At 35.0% G+C, this 19,337-nt stretch overlaps 1 protein-coding gene across 1 annotated transcript in view; it reads right to left on the bottom strand.

Annotated features, from left to right (window-relative positions):
- Window positions 1-204: 204 nt before the first annotated feature.
- Window positions 205-19,337, bottom strand: part of RAB11FIP2 (RAB11 family interacting protein 2) — a 32,318-nt gene continuing 13,185 nt past the window's right edge. Inside the window, exons 4-5 of the mRNA XM_008643187.2 lie at window positions 8,422-8,467; window positions 205-4,832 (exon numbers count right to left, since the gene is read on the bottom strand). Coding sequence (XP_008641409.1) covers window positions 4,605-4,832; window positions 8,422-8,467 — 274 coding nt within the window. The 3' untranslated portion in view covers window positions 205-4,604. The remainder of the gene's footprint in view (window positions 4,833-8,421; window positions 8,468-19,337) is intronic.

Genomic DNA, 19,337 nt, shown 5'->3' with positions numbered 1-19,337 from the left:
AATATGCCATTTTTTTTCACTAATTCTAAGCTTTGGACACTACCAAAGAGATTTCCCCTAATGGCTACCCTGCAAACATCTGGGATATTCATTTAGAGCTGTCCCTAAGGAAATGCCCCCCTCTGTGGTCTGAGAGCCTCAACACCGTGGAGTTTAGGAGTCACATGCTTTGCATAACACCAATTAATGTCACAAATCAAGAAATACTGCGGTAGTGCATTGTGGTGCTTTATTAGTGTTAGACATGCAATATTTATTTAATGAACAGAAATGAAAATATTAAGATAACATTTTAATCAAATTAAAAGATCTGAAGTTGCAATAATGGAACAAAAATAAAGTTTTTCATGCATTCTAAGTTTATAGTTCTCACAAGTGCATATAGTTATGATTCTGTACCATTATTTAAATGTAGACAAACTACCATTGATTGCACGAGACAAAAATAAAACCCTTAAGTTATAAGTAATGTTCATATCTTTTACAGACTTCCTATATAACCTGGATCTTCAGCTTTTTATAATACATTGTAATACAAGACATCTGGAAGCTTCTAAGATGAATAGGAATGGCTCGGCCACCTGTAACATACAGTGGCTTCTTCAATGTAGAAATTATAAAAGATAAAGCAAATGCCCACCATGCTTTAGGAAACTGTGACCTTTTCAACAGAAACAAATCTCAAACCCCTTCATAAACAGATTAAAGTGCTACCTATTGCATATTAAATACTTCCAGTGACTGTATCGAAACTTTTAAGTTAGAAATCCCTGAAAATAGGGTTTCATACGAAAGTGCTGACAGACCCTTAAATCTAGCATCATGAACACAGCAGTGCTATAATCCTTCAGCAAGTACTTCAAAGAAGGGGAAGTTAGTCAACATGCTCTAAATTCACCACTGTGAAAGCCCAGCTAACGCCTCTATCGTAACTACAACAGCAATGGTACATAAAGAGCAGAAAAGCATGAGCTCACTTTACATACTTGATGTAGGACAATAATCTTTCTTTAAAGCTGGAAGTGTAAATAAACCCCCAGTGCAGCAGTAAACACATTAAGACAGCAGTTCTGTTTGTTTTAAGATGCATCTAAGAAAGGGCATCCTGTACAGAAAGAAATGCAGGCTAGTATCTAATGAGCATGATTTTCATCAGGTCCCCAAATCACGAAACCTTTCTAAATACAAGGCAACATTTCCACAGCTGGAAAATTACAAATAGTTCTTGACACAGAGCCAACAGCAATAAATGTAGTTATGTATAATCTAGGCAGAATGCTACATTCATTAGGAGGTGGAAAACCAAGCTAAACGTAAAATACAGCAGCAAGAGGTAACATATATAAATATTAAATATCCTTCTTGAATGGCAGAAAGTTTCTATTTCTGACTTACAACTTACATTAAAGTATGGCCTTCATATTTGTCCTTTAAGTAAGCAGAATACATGGCTATGAGCAGAGCTGTTTCAAAGGATAATTTCAAAGTATAGTGCATGCCTGGATGAACTCTTATGCTAATTTATGAGAGAAAATATCCAAATAATATGGAGATGCTCAAAATTTTCACCTGTATATTTTAAAAGGCAGGAAAGACTGACCACAAGTGGCAAGATTTTATGGGTTTAAAATGATCTGCAAGAAAGTCTAGAATTTTATCCTACGGGAAAAACAGAACTTCCTTTGTTTTCAACATACAAATTACTCTGTACGGAAAGTTTTCATCTGAAAGCTGCATGGTTCAAAAAATACTTGTGGTGAAGATGCTTTTTAAAAATAATCTCAGAATATAGGAAATGCTAAAATTTTCTTTCTGATTAGAAAATGATGTGTATGTAATCTTTCACAAATTGCTCCAAAAGCAGCTTGTATCTTTACCTATAAACCCTATAAAAATATTTTCATAGTTGTTAATGTCCCATTCTGCCTCTCTTAGCAACATTACCTCTTCTTAAATTGCATTTGTTGTTCTTCCCTCTTTCTTGACAAACTGTTAGAAACAATAGGTGCTTTTATTCACTTAAAGATCAGATAAAGACTAGATAGCACATTCAAAGCTTCACTAAATTTCTTCACTAATGCACAAAAATTGATCTTTTCGCTACCTTTAATCTGCTTATCGTTCTCGGTATGCAAATATGTCAAATGATCTGCTTTTAGTCAATTATGCAGTTTGCTATTCTACATTTACATTCTAAAAGAAGTGATTTCAGAGGTGCTAAATATAGTAGAGTTTCATTTTAATAATTAAAAGTTGGCTTGCATGTGAGAAGTCATTGGAGCACATTCTCTGGTTAGTGCAGTGGTTAATCCTCACTGGTGTGTATGATTTAAGCACTGTGGATACTAGAGAAGGTCTCATACCAGTTAGCTGAAAATGAGTGTGGAATTCAAAACAATGGCAGAACATTTCCCCATTAACAACATGAGAAAACCGCTGGCTTTGGCCAAACATTTGAAAATGTTTAAGAACTTCTATGGAAATACTGAGTAACCGAAATACATCTTGGTGGAATTAGAAAATTAAAATCTAATTGAGTGCAAAACCCAACTTCCAACAGCAAACGTACCATAACCTGGTATATAACCTTTGGCACTTTGAATACATTACAACAAATTTACAGTCAACGAGATTTTAAGTGGGTCAAAAGAACATTCATGTGGTTTCTGAGGTACCAAACTTGATACAACTTGATACATTTGACAAAAGAGAGACTGCCTGGTGTGGGATGGATTTCTGCACTACAAAATACAAATGCAGAGCTCTACAACTGGGCAGGGCTGGGATCTCTCAGGATCCATCCAGGCACAGGGATCTACACCCAGGGATCTCACTGGTGGGTTGGGAACTCTGGCAGCACACATTTTAGGGACAGCGCTAAATGGGGACGGGAGGTAGTTGCTAAATAAAAGAAGAAAATAAAGGAGGGAAAGCCAAAAAAAAGTAAATGAAATCTGAGAATATTTGTACAAAGAAGTTTTTTCTGTAACAAGAATAATTACGTGCTGTCCTACAAAACTAATGACATCAAAAGCAGTCAGATAAAACTTTTTCAACCCTTCCACATATTCAAGATATTACCAATTTCTGCAGTTTTTAAAATGAAAATATATTTAAATCTTTTACAACAACAAGAAAAAAACTGGAATTTAATTTCAAGCTTTTTGGTCACCTTGGCAGCAGCCATTTCATGGTGCTGTAAAAAAAAACCCAACAGATCAGGAGCAGAAAGAGAGGAAAAGACAGTCATCCTAAATCCAAATCTAAAATATTCTCTGTACATTTTTTAAATAACATTTTACTGTTTCACAGCAACAGAAAATCCAAGTAAGACTCTTATTAAGGAAATTAAAATTAAAATCTATTCATGTTAAAATTTTGAGGGTTCTCCTACAGTATTTTCCCATTATACCTTCATCACTATATTTTTCCAATTCATTGAATAACAGATACCTTTTTCATACATCATTTTACAAACAATTATTAAACGATCAGGAAGATATCTACTACATTCTTGGTTCATTTGCCTCAATGAAAACTGACTTTTAGAACTATTTACATGGAATACGGACATTTTTAATGAAAAGCCTAAGTACTCTATATGTGTTTAGCAACATGGCCTATTTCTAAAGGCATAGACTTTGTTGTTATAAGATTTAAAAAGTTAAGACACATATATCATGTAAAACTCAACCTTAAATTGATTTATCGTGTCTATTTAAGTCAGCCTCTCCATTTCTTCTACATTTCCATCGCAGTAGACTTTGACTGAACAAAAGTATTCGTATCTTTATTCCATACTTGAGTTCTCCAGCTGTACCTCTGTGAACACTGTTCAAAGTACTTTTAACACATAAAAAGGCATGCAGTAATTCATACAAAAAGATCCTCAAAACAACCTTATGTCATGAGCTCACTACCAAAGTTCACTCATTAAACACAAAATTCAGCATTTAAGTGTAAAATAACTGGTTCCAGCATGTGCCATGACAGAAATGGCATGGGGTTTTTTTACATTGTTCTATAAAAAGCACATTGTATAGAATACAGCATTTACTCTGCAAGGATTGTGCATCACTGTTTTCCTCTGATATGTGCAGAACTACATTCCATTGCAACAAACCACACTTAGGTTTAGTAGAGTACTACACTGGATTGAAAACAGTGGTCTTGATGGCATGCTGTAAGAAAAGAATCAATATATTTGCCTAATACCAATAATCATTCAAGAAAACATTCATAACAGCACAGGCTTCCCAGTTGAAACTGCCACATGGTGAACACTAAGCTGTTATATAAACTGCATGGACATATTTAATATGTATTATTAACTCTATTTTAAGAATTCTGTACCTAAAGGTGTTTTCAAAAAGAAAAAAAAAAAAAGAAAAAGTTACTTAGGTAATCTAACAGAATACTACTTTTGGCAGCCCTGCTAGTGTTTTGATTAAAAAAACAAAAAGGAAAAAACCCACGCCATTGTCTCTCCTCCCCGTTTTCCTGGAATTTCTTAGGAGAAAAGGAATGAAGAGAAGTCAAAATATTAAAATGTGATCTCCTTCCACTAATGTATTCAGCAGAAAGTACCCTCAAGTACCACTATCTCAGCTTTTGGAAAATTTGCCAGCTTTCCGAGAAGGTTCATATGGCACTCTGAGAATACTGGGGGTTTCCTCCATCACTCGTACCAGAAGATTGTCAATGTAATCCTCGAGCTCCCGAATGTGGGTGTCCTTCTTCTTGAGTTGCTCTTTGTGTTTCACCAGCTCCTGCAGAACCTCCTCATAAGTGAGGTTTCGGTATCCTGCAGTGGCGTCGAAAGGATTTCCTTCCTGCAGGTTAAGCGTAGAAAAACACCAGATTTTATTAAGCAGTTCAGTATTCCCAGAAAATTGATTGGTTATTGCTCTTCATGTTTCTCATGTGCATCTCTTGACATGAAAACCAATTTCTTTCAGCAACACCTCTGTTTGCTGCAGCACTTTTCTCTCCAACATCCCCACTGGAGCAGACAACTGGAGATGGGCTGCCCAGCTGGATGAACATTTCCCACACTGTCATCTCAGAAAAAAATCTTCTCAGTGAGATGGACACACAGTCAGTGTGTCACAGTCAGTGATCATACAAGCAGTAACCACAACAACAGCTGGCAGGTCCACTTTGGGAAACCAACCACCTTAACTATAGAAGAACAAGAGAAGTGCCCTAAGAACTCAACTCCTACTGCAACTTCTCTGAGTCTTTGCCTCTGGAGAGCATCACAGCAAAGGATTTACTCAGCTCTAAATGACATCAGCCCTCATTTGTCTTTCATATTCATATTTTTACTCACCAGTAGTTCTCCAGGCCTTGGCTTCTGAATCACATAATAAAACTTTCAATTTTAAATTTCAGGTGAAGGTAAAAGGTTGCCTCTTACTTGCACCAGAGCGCTTTAGGTAGAAATAAATGTGTACTTACAAAAGATCTTGCTTGCTTTATAGCAGGAGAGGCACAGAATTAAGCAGTAGGGAAAACAAAATTGTTTCTGTAATGATTTCTGATGATTCAGTAAGTGCAGGTATTAGCTGAGATGGACAAATCAGTCATCTTAAAAATCGCAACATGTGATCCAAAACATATAAACCTGAATGTCTTCTTTTGTGTTAGTTTATAAAAGTATCAGCACTATTAGACCTGTTAAGCAGGAGGCTTTATCTCATTCAGAAATGAAAACATTTAGAATATGGAACCTAAAAAATCCTGCACTTCTAAGAGGACACGAGACAGCTTTTGTTTACAGCAGAAGCATGTCATTAAAAACGATAAAGTTTGCACAGCTAAGAAGCACACCACATAACAGTCATACTCATTCCCCTTCCATGCCCCATTCCTTTTCTTTCCATACAGCTCCATACTTGCACACTGGCACATGTCCACCCATTAAAATATGCAGCTGGCCAAAGTTTTCAAATGAACCTCATTAAAAGTGATGGTGCCCTGCAAATAGGCTGAAGTGTGACAGATCAGCCTCTCCATCAATTATATTCTAACAGTAGCTCTCAAAAATATGTGCTTTTAAGGGTTTCTCTCTATATTTGTGACATTTAATGTCACATTTACGGACGTGTATTCGGTATTTTAAACTTACCAAGTCAAGGGACTGTAAGTAATCAATAACTCTCACTTTATTAAAACGGCTAACCTGATGAAATTTATAAATTGGTTAGTAATCAATTTTCAACAAATATAGGAGAGAAAATAACTTCACTTTGTGGTCATAAGTTTAGCACATTTTCTTCTACAAGAAGGAAGTAAAACTTTCTCTCTATGGTAGCAAATTTCGGTACACACTGGAAAAAATATCATTAACACTTACATGCCTGAAATACAGGGTTTGCCTAATATTCTGATTTGGCAAAGGAACAGGAATTAAGATGCAGTAATGACTTTAATTATGCTATCAAGTTTAGTGGAAAATTGTCTGTAATATATATGCTTTAAAGATGTTTTATCATACACATGCTCCATACACGTCTCGGGGCAGGGGGGAATAACTTATCACATTAATTATGCAAGAAAATTCTAGCTAAAGTATGCTAGTATTTAGAAATTAATATTGTTAAAATTAAGAAGATCTTCTAAGTTCAGTTTGGGCCAATAGGTGATATATGAATGTATAAAGAACACCTATGTCTTTAGATATCACAATTTAAGTGCCTAACAATAATCTTATAATGAATTATTAAGGAAAAAAAAAGATTCTAAGCAACAAGCCATGAAAAGAATGATTGTCTCAGCTACAAACCCTGTTGGGGTACACACCGCCAGCCAGAGGAAACAACGTTAGATAAAATGAAGGCCTGGCAATCCCTGATCATCTCTTCATTGTTCTAATGAGGAATTCTGCTCTGGGAATATCATCTAAGCTACTTTCACATCTTTTGTCCTACTTACTTCATCTTCCTTTCAGTTCTTAATTAGGCCTTAAAGAGCTCACACTGCCCTTTCAACTGGCTACTGCTCCCATTTAAACACTGCTTTCAGAGACAGGTGTTGGCATCAGAGGAGAAGACATACAAACATAATTACTAAATAATATGCACAAGGAAGAAATATAATAACTTGGCGAGCGTTACTATTACAGAATCTAATAATAAATTACTTCAAACACCTTAGAAAGCAATCCTGAATATTTAAAAAAAATTCAAATGGTTTCATTCAAAACTATGATTGTGATATAGTTTCTTCCCCACCTAATTTGTATTTTGCATTAAATGAGCACCACATCATAATCCTACAACTGACATTTAGGGTAGCTGGTATTCCAAAAGAAAAATTATCAAGGATTTCTTTTATCACCTTTAAATCCTTTAAATAAAACAATTCACATCTTATTTCTTAAAAGAATTAAACCGATGCTTTTACCAGCAATAAATTACATGATTTGCAGTAGTACATTTGCAAGCACATAGAAACTGTAATTATGGTTTCTTTACAAACAATGGCTGCTAAGTTAAATCAATTTTTTGATGTCTCTTTTTGTCAGAGATTAAGTAACTGCCTGGTAGAATTCAGTTTACTATCTGATCAAAGGCAGCCTTCAAATACTCTGACATCTCCCACCAGCTACTTACATTATAAAAACTTGGGCATTTACAATAACATCAAATGTTATTACAAGTCATTTACATAAACCAGCAGAAAACAAACAGTATAAAGTCATATTTGCTTGTGAAACTTGTTTTCTATATATTTTAGAGATTGAAAACAAACCCACTTTTAAAGATGTCATCTATTCACAGAAAAAATTCTAGTAAGACCACATTTTCCTTCAAACAAAGACACTGCCTAGGCAATCTGTGGATTAGTTTTTGCCTTTTCTTAGTACACAATTTATTCTCAGTGCTTTTAGAAACAAGAGCGTTTGGAATATTACCTTCTAGTATTTCTATTTTTTAGTGTTTTCAGCTGTTCATTTATTACGTGTATTATTAATCCTATCATATATGAGATCATAATTTCAATTTTGATCTGCTTTCTAAAGACTGTCCTCAAGTCTCTGATTATAGTAATGACTCCTGTTTGGTCAATTAATACATCACTGCCTAGTGCAGAGTTCCTCACCTGACCATTATGTCTCTAGAATCATCTAAACCACCCCCAAAATTCCAGGTTTTTGGGTTTTCTTACTTTTTGTGCAAAGAACTAAATTCCTTCTTCATCATACCACAGGTAAACTCCATACTGAGTGCAAAACTCTTCTTTATTTCCAAATATACATTAAGCCTGTGCTTTTCTATTTAGGTTTTCTGGATATGTCAAAAAAAACCCCAACATTTCCATATAAGAGGTTAAAAAAAGAACAAAAGCTTATAAGCTTACACAAATACCAATTAGCTGGCATTTACTGATGGCTTTCCATAACATTTCATAACTCACCGTTTTTTTCCTGAGATCCTCAATGCCAGAAGGATTCACATTAAAACTGTAGGAGAAAAAAAACAGACAAACAAGTATTAGCAGTGTACACTTATTTGACCAAAACATCTACTAGAAGACAGTACTGAATTAGGCATGCAGCTACAAAGTATTTAAGATGATTTATTTTCTTGATTTGTTAAACTTAGGAAAAGAAAATATTAGAAATTAAAGGAAATTTTAATATATTTTGTTCATAATTCTTTGTATTTTTCATATTCTTTTTGTCATAAAATTTGAATAACTAATTAAGAAATGCAAGAAGGCTATTATGGATTGGGCTTCCTTATTTCTCCTCTTATCTCTAGACTTAGCTTGAGCTTCTAAGCATGAAGTGCTACTTTAAATGAAATATCCTAGAAACCAGTCCCTGGGATGAGATTGATAAAAACCAACAACCAAACCCTACAGACTAACAGGTATTCCCAGCTTTCATGGCAGCTCCTAAAGGACAAAGTTCCTGTAGAAATTCCAGTGAGATCACCAGCTTAAGTCAGGACTAAAAAGCCATCTTCTGTCAGCTACATTTATTTTGTACTTAAAATTGAGTAAATAATCTATTATTTAATAAACCTGGTGATTATTGTGCATATCCAAACAGCACAGCTCTTTGATGATGTTGTTGATACTGATAAAAACAGCCACTGTCTAAATGTCAGGCTTGAGAAACGGCCCACTGCTCTCTCAGCTTGGTGTAATTATTAGCAAGTATCTTCAAAAATCAGTGTTGCTGTGTTCTTAGGTACTTGCTACAGCAAGTTTGGAGAGAAAACATTCTCTGAAAATGTGTTCAGAGTTCAGATATGGCACACAAATATTATTTACTTGGTAGCACCACGGCAGACACATTCTTCCACATCACAGAATCTACTGTTTTGTTAGACTGCACGTACTGGCTTTGAGGGTGATGTTTGACTGAGAGCTACAAAAATATATCTACACTTTTTTTTTTTTTTTTTAAGATTTTTTAAAGCAGGGAAAGTATTTTGTGACTGTTTACCACTCTGTTATCTGAATTTATAAGTCATGTATTTCATGGTGTAAAAGCAGAAGGGAAAAAATTTATGAACTTAAAATATGTACAATATATAAAATACAAATGATGATATTTTTCTGTAAAGACTCTTTTTTTCATACTAAAGTTTATTTTTTACTTTTTTTTTTTTTTTTTTATTCTGTACATGATGTTTAATTTCCAAAGCAGGCAAACCTATGCTCACACAGAAGTCCTGTAAACCATCTGTGGGCTGAGGGTATTAGACAGAGACTGGATTACAGGAACAGTCACAACTAGAAATCCAGAGGTGTCTGAGGAATCAAGTTTGGCTAATTCCCATTCTACCTGTTTGTAACAGTGATCCCCAGCAGTCTGCCTTGTTTGCTGGAGACCACTTTTGAATGAGGGGCCTCTTTCATCGGGTATTGTCCGCCAAGCCAAAGGCAGGATTCCTCCTTCGCAGCCTCCTTTCAACCTCACACTGATGTGTCAAACACATGATGAACTCGCTCCATTCATGGCTGCCTTCCGTGATCCGAGTACAAAAAAAATGAGTTAACTGAACTGGATCGAATTAGCTTGGTGAAAACCAAGAATGTCTCTATTTAACGAAGTGTGGCGTTAATTTGGGATATCTTTCTTTTGGGACTGTTTCCTCATGTTAGACAAGATATAGAATAATACGGCCTGACTGCTCAACTGGGCAACTTTCTGAAAGGTTAAAAAAGCAGGATCTTTCACTGCCCTGAATGACTTTATAGTTTCTGTGAAATAAGTTCTGGGACTCTTTTTCATAGCGGCAGCTTAAAATGAAAGCAGCAGTTCTGACTACGAGAAGCTGCATTTCAAAATTAGAAGTATAAATCACTGGCAATATGGACTAGTTGTTCAGGGTTTTTTTAAGCAGTAAAAAACCTGCAATCGTTTCTGTAAAATTGTGGACATCATAACTACAATTACAAAAGAGAACATCTGTGTATTTTGCAAGAAGAAATTTGAATACGCTTGCAAAAAAAATGAAAAGCTATTAAAATATTCCCCAATAAAAATCCAAACTCCATGAAGACTCATATTTTAAGGAGATATGTAGAAAATATACTGCTTCTCAAGGAAGAAACAGGTGCTGAGATTGCATATAAAAACATTTTTCTAAATCAAAGTGTCTGCTAAGTAAGGTGGTAGCTTGTCGGCCTTGCTGAGCTCCGCAGGGTTTCCTGCCAGTGCTCCCAGCCCGAGGTGAGTGTGAGCAGATGCAGACTCCCACCACTGCACGCCTATTTCAATGTCTGAGGACCAGGTAACGCCTCAAAAGAAAATCCTGTAAAGTTATGAATGCATACAGTTGCTGGAGCTGTCTCTTTGGTGTATTGAAATTCACGAGAGCATTTATTTTTTAATTTAAATTTCATCACAATAATACACCTCTAAAGTTACCATCTCACTTGATTACTGGCAATAATTATAGAAAACAGGCCTCTAGGACTGCAGCCCACACTGACAAGCATCATTCCAGCAGCCATTCTCTTGACTTCCTAAAAGCATTCTGAAATCATTGATCTAAGCAATTGTAAAAAATAACATTGTTTTTTCCTGTGTTACAGTCACAGTTCATAGTGATAGCATGAGTTATAATCCAACCTCTGGGTTTTTTTCCCCGGGGTTTGATAAACTGGCAGGGAACTTCTGCTACGAAGAAGTTCACATCTTCACAGCTTGGGGAAAAAAAAAAGTATCTTTCTGGATTTTTGTGGGGGTTTTTTGAGTGCAGTTTACTGTGACCAGTGACTGTTAAAAACTGGCATTGTGGGATTCTATAATTATTGTTTGTCAATTTTGCCCAAACTAAATTTGCTCAGTTTACAAGTAAAAAGGTATTTCTTTTCTAACAAATGCACTCCTCATGTACCTCAAGATGATGCCTCAGGTCCCATACTGATTTTTAACTGTTTTTCTCCTACAAGTAATAAACTTTCATTCTCTCTGATCGCCTTTAAGACATGAGCTACTAAAGGGTGGTAAATCAGCACAGACTAAAAATCAGCTTCAGTAGGATCATGGAAGTGACACTGAGCCACTCAACTTGTACATCACCCCTACCCTTCTCTGGTAGAATAGACTTCTCCAATCCAACACAGCAATTAGTCCTGTACCTCATTTCACTCATCTGGGAATTCAATTAGCGTCCTTAACAGCTACTTTATATAAACTTACATTTTTACCAGATTAAATCATATCCATTATTTTATTATTCCATATTATTTTACTGCTTTGGATATAACTTTCTTTTTACATTTTTCTTGAATAGTAAAGTTTGTTTTAATTTCTGGGGTTTTATTAGCTTGGATTTCAATTGTAGCTCATCTGAGATGAGAACCCTTTCCTATCGCCCTGTTCCTGAGGGGAGAAAGTGATGAGAAAGAAAAATAGTATAAACTAATAATGGAGACAGATACATTGCAATGCTGCTTCTGTAAAGGGGTTTGGGTTACTACTTCACAATCAGAGCAAGCACATTATTTTGCGCTTTATTGTTATCTTCTCTATTTAAAAACATTTCATTAGAACTACATAAAACTTTTTTTTCCTGATAACACCTATCTTTTATGGTAGTTAAATACTTCCATTGCATGTTGATAATTTACAGTTTCTATGGGAAGAATACAGTGGAATTGTGTTGAGGATGTGCCACAAGTTCAAGTTTATGAGTGCATCTTATAATTTTGTCTATTGAAGTTTAATGGTAGTTAAAAATTCAAACATTAGGTCTAGTGGCTGCTTAAATATTTAGCTTCTGAATGCCTAGAGATTAAAACAATCTTTATCAAATCTTTCCTATAACTGATTTAAACATTTTACTGCCATTTACTCTGACAACATAATGAATGGGAATCAGACTCCTAAATTATGCTCCGTGCAAAGAGTGTTTTCTTAAGGAGCAAAAGCTTTTTACTTTTGCTACTCATATTAGTTACATGATAGTAGTGTATACTATTAGAAACTAAAATCAGGATATTTACATTAATCAATACTATCCAAAGTATTAAAATTTATGTTAACATTCTGTAAAATATCCATTATACCAATGAGCTAAGTGTGAGCTTTCAGTTTCTTTCCTTTAGTATCGAATGTCTGCATACAGGTAATTAGCAAAGCTCTGCCATATTAATTTTCCATTAGAGTTGAAATTCCTATTCCTATCCTACTTCTTGGTCTTTGGACTGATTCTTACTACAGTGTTTATGCATTTTTCTTTGGATTCTCTCAACATATATCAAAACCTTGAAATATTAAGATGCCATTTAGGTTATTACCAATGCACTAGGAAAAAAAACCCAAAAGAAATTAATAAAATCAGATACAGTTAATGAAATTCAGAAACTTAGCCTTCCACAGAATATTGTCAGCCTGCTGTGCCTGGCAATGCAGAGTTCACTTCATACTCTGAGAAGGAATGACTGTCTTGTCTGGCAGCTAAACAAGTACAGAACAAGCATATTAACATTTATTTTGCAATTAGATTCTGGGGAACATCACTTAAGACACTTCATTATATAAATTGCTCTGCTGTCAAGCCATGTTCCATGGCTTTTTGGAGCTTGGGTGACCCCAGGAAGACACAAAAAGAGGATCAGGTTTTGTGGCTATCACTGCCTTTTCTTGATTAGTTAGAATTTTAAGTATATAAATATTTCTCCTTTTACTAGGAGTTGTGCTATAGCAAAAAAGTCTTTTTCTCAAGAGACCACTAAAGAACTGTTAGACTAAAAGTTGTGCCAGGATCTCCACTAGAAGACCCTATTATTAGAGATCTCTAAGTCAACAACAAACAAACAAATAAATCAAACAACCCTAAAATTACACTTTACACTGAAATTTCCAGATCTGTAGAACTAATTCTTGGTTCTTATAATAATGAAACACACACAAAAAAATACATTGCTTTTACATAGTTTCTGCATTTATTAATAAAGAAACAATAGAAAAAATTATTCTTTTTTTAAAATTAAATAGAACAGGCAGCCCATCTTCCCTTGGGAAAGATAATATGGCTCATACATCCTCTCAAAAAAGATTTCGCATGCTCTAATGTGCACCAAGAGACAGTGAAAGCTTGAAAAAGTCTTGTCATGCAGCCAGCAGGATGAACTTTCCTAGCAGTATCCCTAAAACAGTCAACTAATTAGGAGTGACTGATTGCTGGTGAGGAGTCTGCAAAAGTCAAGATTAATACTGAGTATTTCTACAATATCCCTCTAAGAATTGATTGCTCCAGCCCACCTTAGTCTTGTCCTAAATGCTGTGACCACTGCTTTGTAGGAGCTTTCCAAAAGATTTCATTATTCTCCTATCACATGCAGTGAACTTTTAAATCATATGATAACACTCCTGGCAGGACAGACTAAGAATCTCTGCATGACTTCTGCTTGTTTTTTAATTTCTCTTTACCTCTCATGTACCAGCAATGTATTTGTTTTGTTGAAATAATGTTCCACTGACAACCTTACCACACTGAATTAACAAATATTAATGGCCTAGACAACCATTATAGCACTGTCATAGTCCATCAATACTCTACCTAGACTGTAGATCACAGTTGACTAAAGTCTAGTCAAATTTCAGAAGAGAACTGAAAAAAATTATTCATTTCAAGAAAAGGAATGCAGAAGTACATTGTTCTTAAAATAAGACATGCTAGCACTAACAGAGGAAACAAAATTCTGAAAATACCATAGTTCACCTGATGCCATTTTTTGACTAACAGAGAATAAATATGCCAAAACGTCTTAACAGATTTTATTGCTTTAGCAAGCACAATAATATATAGAGAGCAACATTTCTGAAAAAGGCACATGAAAATTAGAAATAGTGAATTGTATTGCACACTGGATGTCGTATTTGGCAGAGAAATACACAGCCACTACAACCCTTTGCTCTCATCAGGCAACTTCTGGGGTTCTTCCAATGGAGCTGCTGCCAGTAACTCTGCAAGACTGAAACCATTTAACAATGACTTTGATTATGTTGAAGTTATTGCACTAATAACTCACCCTCAGTGTGGTTTGGGATAACAGGTTTTACTTTAGAACTTCAGCTGACTCGAGACAAGCACCTGCTCTACTCTCAGAGCTCAAGTGACAAGCAGTAACCCAGAGGAACAACAGGATGTAGCAAAAGCTTCTTTAACTACCTGACCATCACACATTCAAAATGTTAATGTTTGTTGAAATGTAGCAGACATCAGCTGTTCTTTAGACCTAACAATTTAATATGATCCAAACACATCGCTGTGATCAAGAGCCTCCTGTTTTCATGGCACCTCACTCGTTTTTTTACAAATCTAATAATGACCATATCAAAATGCAGAGGCGTTGCTTATTCCAAACATTGCCTCCATTGGGAAAAACAAAACTGCAGTCCCTTATTTGTTTGGAACATGTGACATTGGAGAGACAGGCAGCTCTAACAGCCACATGTGATGAAGGGGGGAGAGAGGCTGAAGAAAATAACCACATTCAGAAATTACAAAGCAGAAATATGCAAAAGAGTTTAAAGGTTGGGTTGGTGTTTGCTCTCCCAGCCACATGTGATGAAGGGGGGAGAGAGGCTGAAGAAAATAACCACATTCAGAAATTACAAAGCAGAAATATGCAAAAGAGTTTAAAGGTTGGGTTGGTGTTTTTTCTTTTTGAGTTGCAAATTTGAAAAACAGCTGAAGCAGTAAGAGAATACAGAAAAAAAAATTTAAGTATTTTCATAATTTATGCTCCAATTCACCAGTGCCTAATATTATAAATACGAGCATTATTTGTAATTGTTATAGTGAAGCCTAATAAGATACAAGGTTCTTTCTCCTCCAGTATTCCATCTTCCACATTGCTTAGAATGTGACACACTTATTGCTACAACTTGAGATAAAGTGTAATCAGAATGCAGACACAAGCTTTATCTTCTTTTCTCTGAAGTATAACAATGGTTAGGTCAAGAAAATGCTACTTTAGATGGGTTTTTTAATGCCTCTCCAGATTCACATATATGTATATGTGTATACACAGACACACACATTTTTTATGTGTGCATATATATATAACTGCTTAGTAGAAAGCTTCCAAACACCTATCAATCCAGTTTCCCAGATCTGGAATTCAATCTGACTAGTAACAACCTGTCAGCTTTAAATATTGGACTATTTGTCTCCCTGTGTCCAGTGCCTAAGATCTTGTTAATTACCTAAACTCCCTTTCTGTAGGTCTTGTTAATTACCCGTCTCCTGTCTCAGAGGACCTTGTTAATAACTTGTACAATCTCTCTAAAAAGGTCCTAATAACACATTAAAATTAAAGATGCTTTTCTTTTAGCACTTGTCAAGTGGTGTAAATTGAGAAATTTTCACATCAGTTTATTAGCCTGTAGTGTAGTGTCATGTATTTTCCTAAACAAAAACAATTTCAGAAAAACGATGCACAAGCTTTGGTTATGGCACAAAACAATCTTTGTTTTCCAGGAGCACCCTCAGTTTCTTTAACTGTGTTCAACACAAAAGCCACGTGGCTTCTGACTGCAAATTAACCTCCTGAGAGCCATGACAATAGCAGTAATTGTAAGAATGAGTGCAATTTGAGGCAATATTAAGTAGAAGTTTCAAAACAGTGCATTAAGAAATATAAAACCAAAATTATTACTGGTAAATGCTGGCTAAGAGCGCTGGACGTTTGCTTAAAAATTCCTCACTGGTTGTATGATACAAAACCTCTGGAACTAACAGATTTTGTAATATTTGCAAAACAAGAATTTTTTGTTTCACTATGACTCTTGCATTTTTAATTTATCAAGGAATCAGCTCATAAATATCTCTACTATGCCTGCAACAGACAATGGAACCCCCCAGTCTTAACACTTAAGTAACACTGCAATATCGCATCTACAAAAACATTTAAAAAAATACTCATTTATCCACTCAGCATTTGCAGGAGGTAACAAAGTATCATCCCTATTTTACAGATTTAGCCAAAGCCACAGAACAAGCCTCTGACAGATCAGAGATTAATAGAAATTAGGGGTCCATATTTTGTGATTTCCTGTCAATAAGGATTATATACAAACCAAATAGGTTTTGTTTTGCTTTTCCAAAATACTTCTAAAACCTTCTTGAAACAAAAATAATAAATAGTAGAAATAAAAATAAATAACAATTTTCAAATAATCCTGGCATGCTTGCTTTTAGAAAAAAAAGTCCTACAAGTGTTGCTGAACCACTTCTATAATTTTTGGATCAGCAACATGTGGAAGATGTACTTATCTTCATTCGTTTAATTAGTAAGAGTAATTAGTGACAGAGCATGCAAACAGCCAGCTAAGCACTGAAGGATGGGGCAGGTGAAGGGCTATTCAGCAGCTCACCCAGCCAGCAGCTGATGTTACGAGCTGCTGTTCTCCATATTGTTACTGCTCAGTCAACAATACCAACCACAATTAATTAGGATGGACTTAAGCCTGACGCAAAGCTCACCAAAGTCACTGAAAAGCCTCCCACTAAGGTTACAGATGTGGCTTCAACAGTGCTGAGAACTTGACATTCACACTGTAAACATGAAGGAGTTGGGTTTGGTCGATTTTTTTGGAGGGTTGGGAAAGAGGGCTGCTATGGGTTGGATTTTTTTCCTTCCACTTTGCTCTATGTCCAGCCTGGTCCCACAGACTGGATGTTGTTTTATGGCTACAGTGTGCCCCTGGAATACATCATCCAGCTGAATTTCATCAGACAGGAATCCAGTTCAGGATGTTCCATCACCCAAACCAAGGCTTAGCTAAGTGGGGTTAACTGGGAGATCCACCTGCAAAGCAAACACCTGATCCACAGCAGAACATTGATTTTGGACACACCTTAATAAAAAAAACCTGCCTGGTTTACTTGCAGAAATGGGATTCATGCAAAAGAGCTTAATAGCACATTGAGTAAATAAGAAACAACCCAAAGTCTAAATTCCCTGTCTACACTTTCTGCATACTGAATTTGTTACCCAGCCTCATTTACTTTGTGCCCACATATTCATACAATTCTTTCTTCAGCATTACTAGTTCAAAAAATTAAAAATGGATTCCATTCGAGAAATACTCCACAGATAAAAGGTAAACTTAAACTGTAAACTTATTAAATATGCACATTTTGTATTAGTTTCTACTTCAAAAGAAAATAACTGTACAAGATACATTTGAAAGAAAGTAAACTAAGTCTAAAAGGTTCACACAGAACATCATAATGGAACATATAAAAATCAAGAGCTTCTAACATATAAAAATCAAGAACTTACTGCATGCTAGATATTATGCCATAACAGCTGTCTCACAAAAAAGGTCAGAATGTTTACTATTTTTGGCTTTTTGAAAATAAAATAATATCTATTTGTCTTATCAAAAGTTTATGTTTACATAAAAGTCAAGAACTAGTAAAAGGGACTCTCACACAAAGAAGGAAACAAATGACTAGAGTCCTTCTGAATGGGCACTGTGATGAGCTTTTTAACTACAAAACAAAGAAAAAAGTCCATCATGATTACCATTAAGTTTTATATTTATCAAGATCTGCTGCATTCAAGAACTTCAAAAGATTTCACTACTTACATCTAGCATCTGCCTGAATGCAGTTTCATTTTTAAAAAATTAAATACTATGTAATTTTAATTGTTATTTAAATTATTTCTCTTTAAAGGAGCTTATTTAAATGGAAGTTTAACTTCTGACAAACCAATCTACAACCTAACCTTACACTAACCCAGAGAAATACTTCATTAAACAAAAAATATTCTAAGATTGTCTATAAACATGTTATTTAAGACACTAGGAACTGACTTGGCTCACAGAAGGCACTAAGAAGATAATTTGTTGAGGTCTGGATGAGCTTCTAGCGACAAATTCTTTTCTACAGCAGTTCAATTTCAGTTCATTTACCAAATTCACAGCCATTATTAGCTTTGTTAAGAAAATGATTCTAAGTTTAAATCAGGAGTGCATGCATTCTAACCCATGAAAAAAACTGAGCTGGGACACAAATAAGATCCCTCTGTTCTAAAAGAACAAGATAATAAGAAACATTTTTCTTCTAAAAGAAACTACTCCTGTGTCATTAATTAAGGAATTAATACACAGGAAAAGGTGAATTTTCTAGAACCATGTTTTCCATTTAAAACAGTGATTGATCTTACAGCCTTTAGATTCCAGTTTGAAGCATTTTAATTTTAAATGCATTTTCTACTAAATTTCAGTTATTACATAGAAATGAATCATTACCTTGAAAAAGCAAGGCCTGCTAATTTCTGGCATTTATATACAAAAAAAAAAAGAATGCAAATGAATGAAAGTTAATTAACTTCTTAAACGTTTATCTATTGTGACCAGTATATGTGGGTGGGAGTGTACATAAATATATATATATATTTACATATAAAAAGAGAGACAGGATATCTTTCTCACTAGCTAACAAAACCCAGAAAAGAAACTAACTGTGGGTTACACTTTTTTTTTTAAGGAAAACAAGTAAAGCATTGATAGACAAACAGAGATTAAAATGGATTATTTAAATCAAAGTTTCTTATCAGCCCTTGTAACTTAATTCATTCCGCTCAATACATGAACTGCTGCCTCGTGCAATGATTCCAATATACATCAAACTCAGCAAAGCTGCAGTGAGCCAAATGAATTCAAGTGAGATAAGTGGTCATGTGAGGGCTCCCATTTAGAAACCAAATGTTCTTTAATTCTTGTACTCTAACATATAGAACCTAAATACTCTTTTTTTTTTTTCCCCAAATAGTGACATCCACAGGATTTCTTTTCACTACTCCCATTTTCACCAATCTTTTAGTTATTCAATTTCCTCTTTCCC

Source organism: Corvus brachyrhynchos, unplaced genomic scaffold (genome assembly GCF_000691975.1).
Source record: "Corvus brachyrhynchos isolate BGI_N302 unplaced genomic scaffold, ASM69197v1 scaffold319, whole genome shotgun sequence".
Lineage (NCBI taxonomy): Eukaryota > Metazoa > Chordata > Aves > Passeriformes > Corvidae > Corvus > Corvus brachyrhynchos.
The sequence above is the reverse complement of the archived record's forward strand: the minus strand, read 5'-3'. Positions and strand labels throughout refer to the sequence as shown.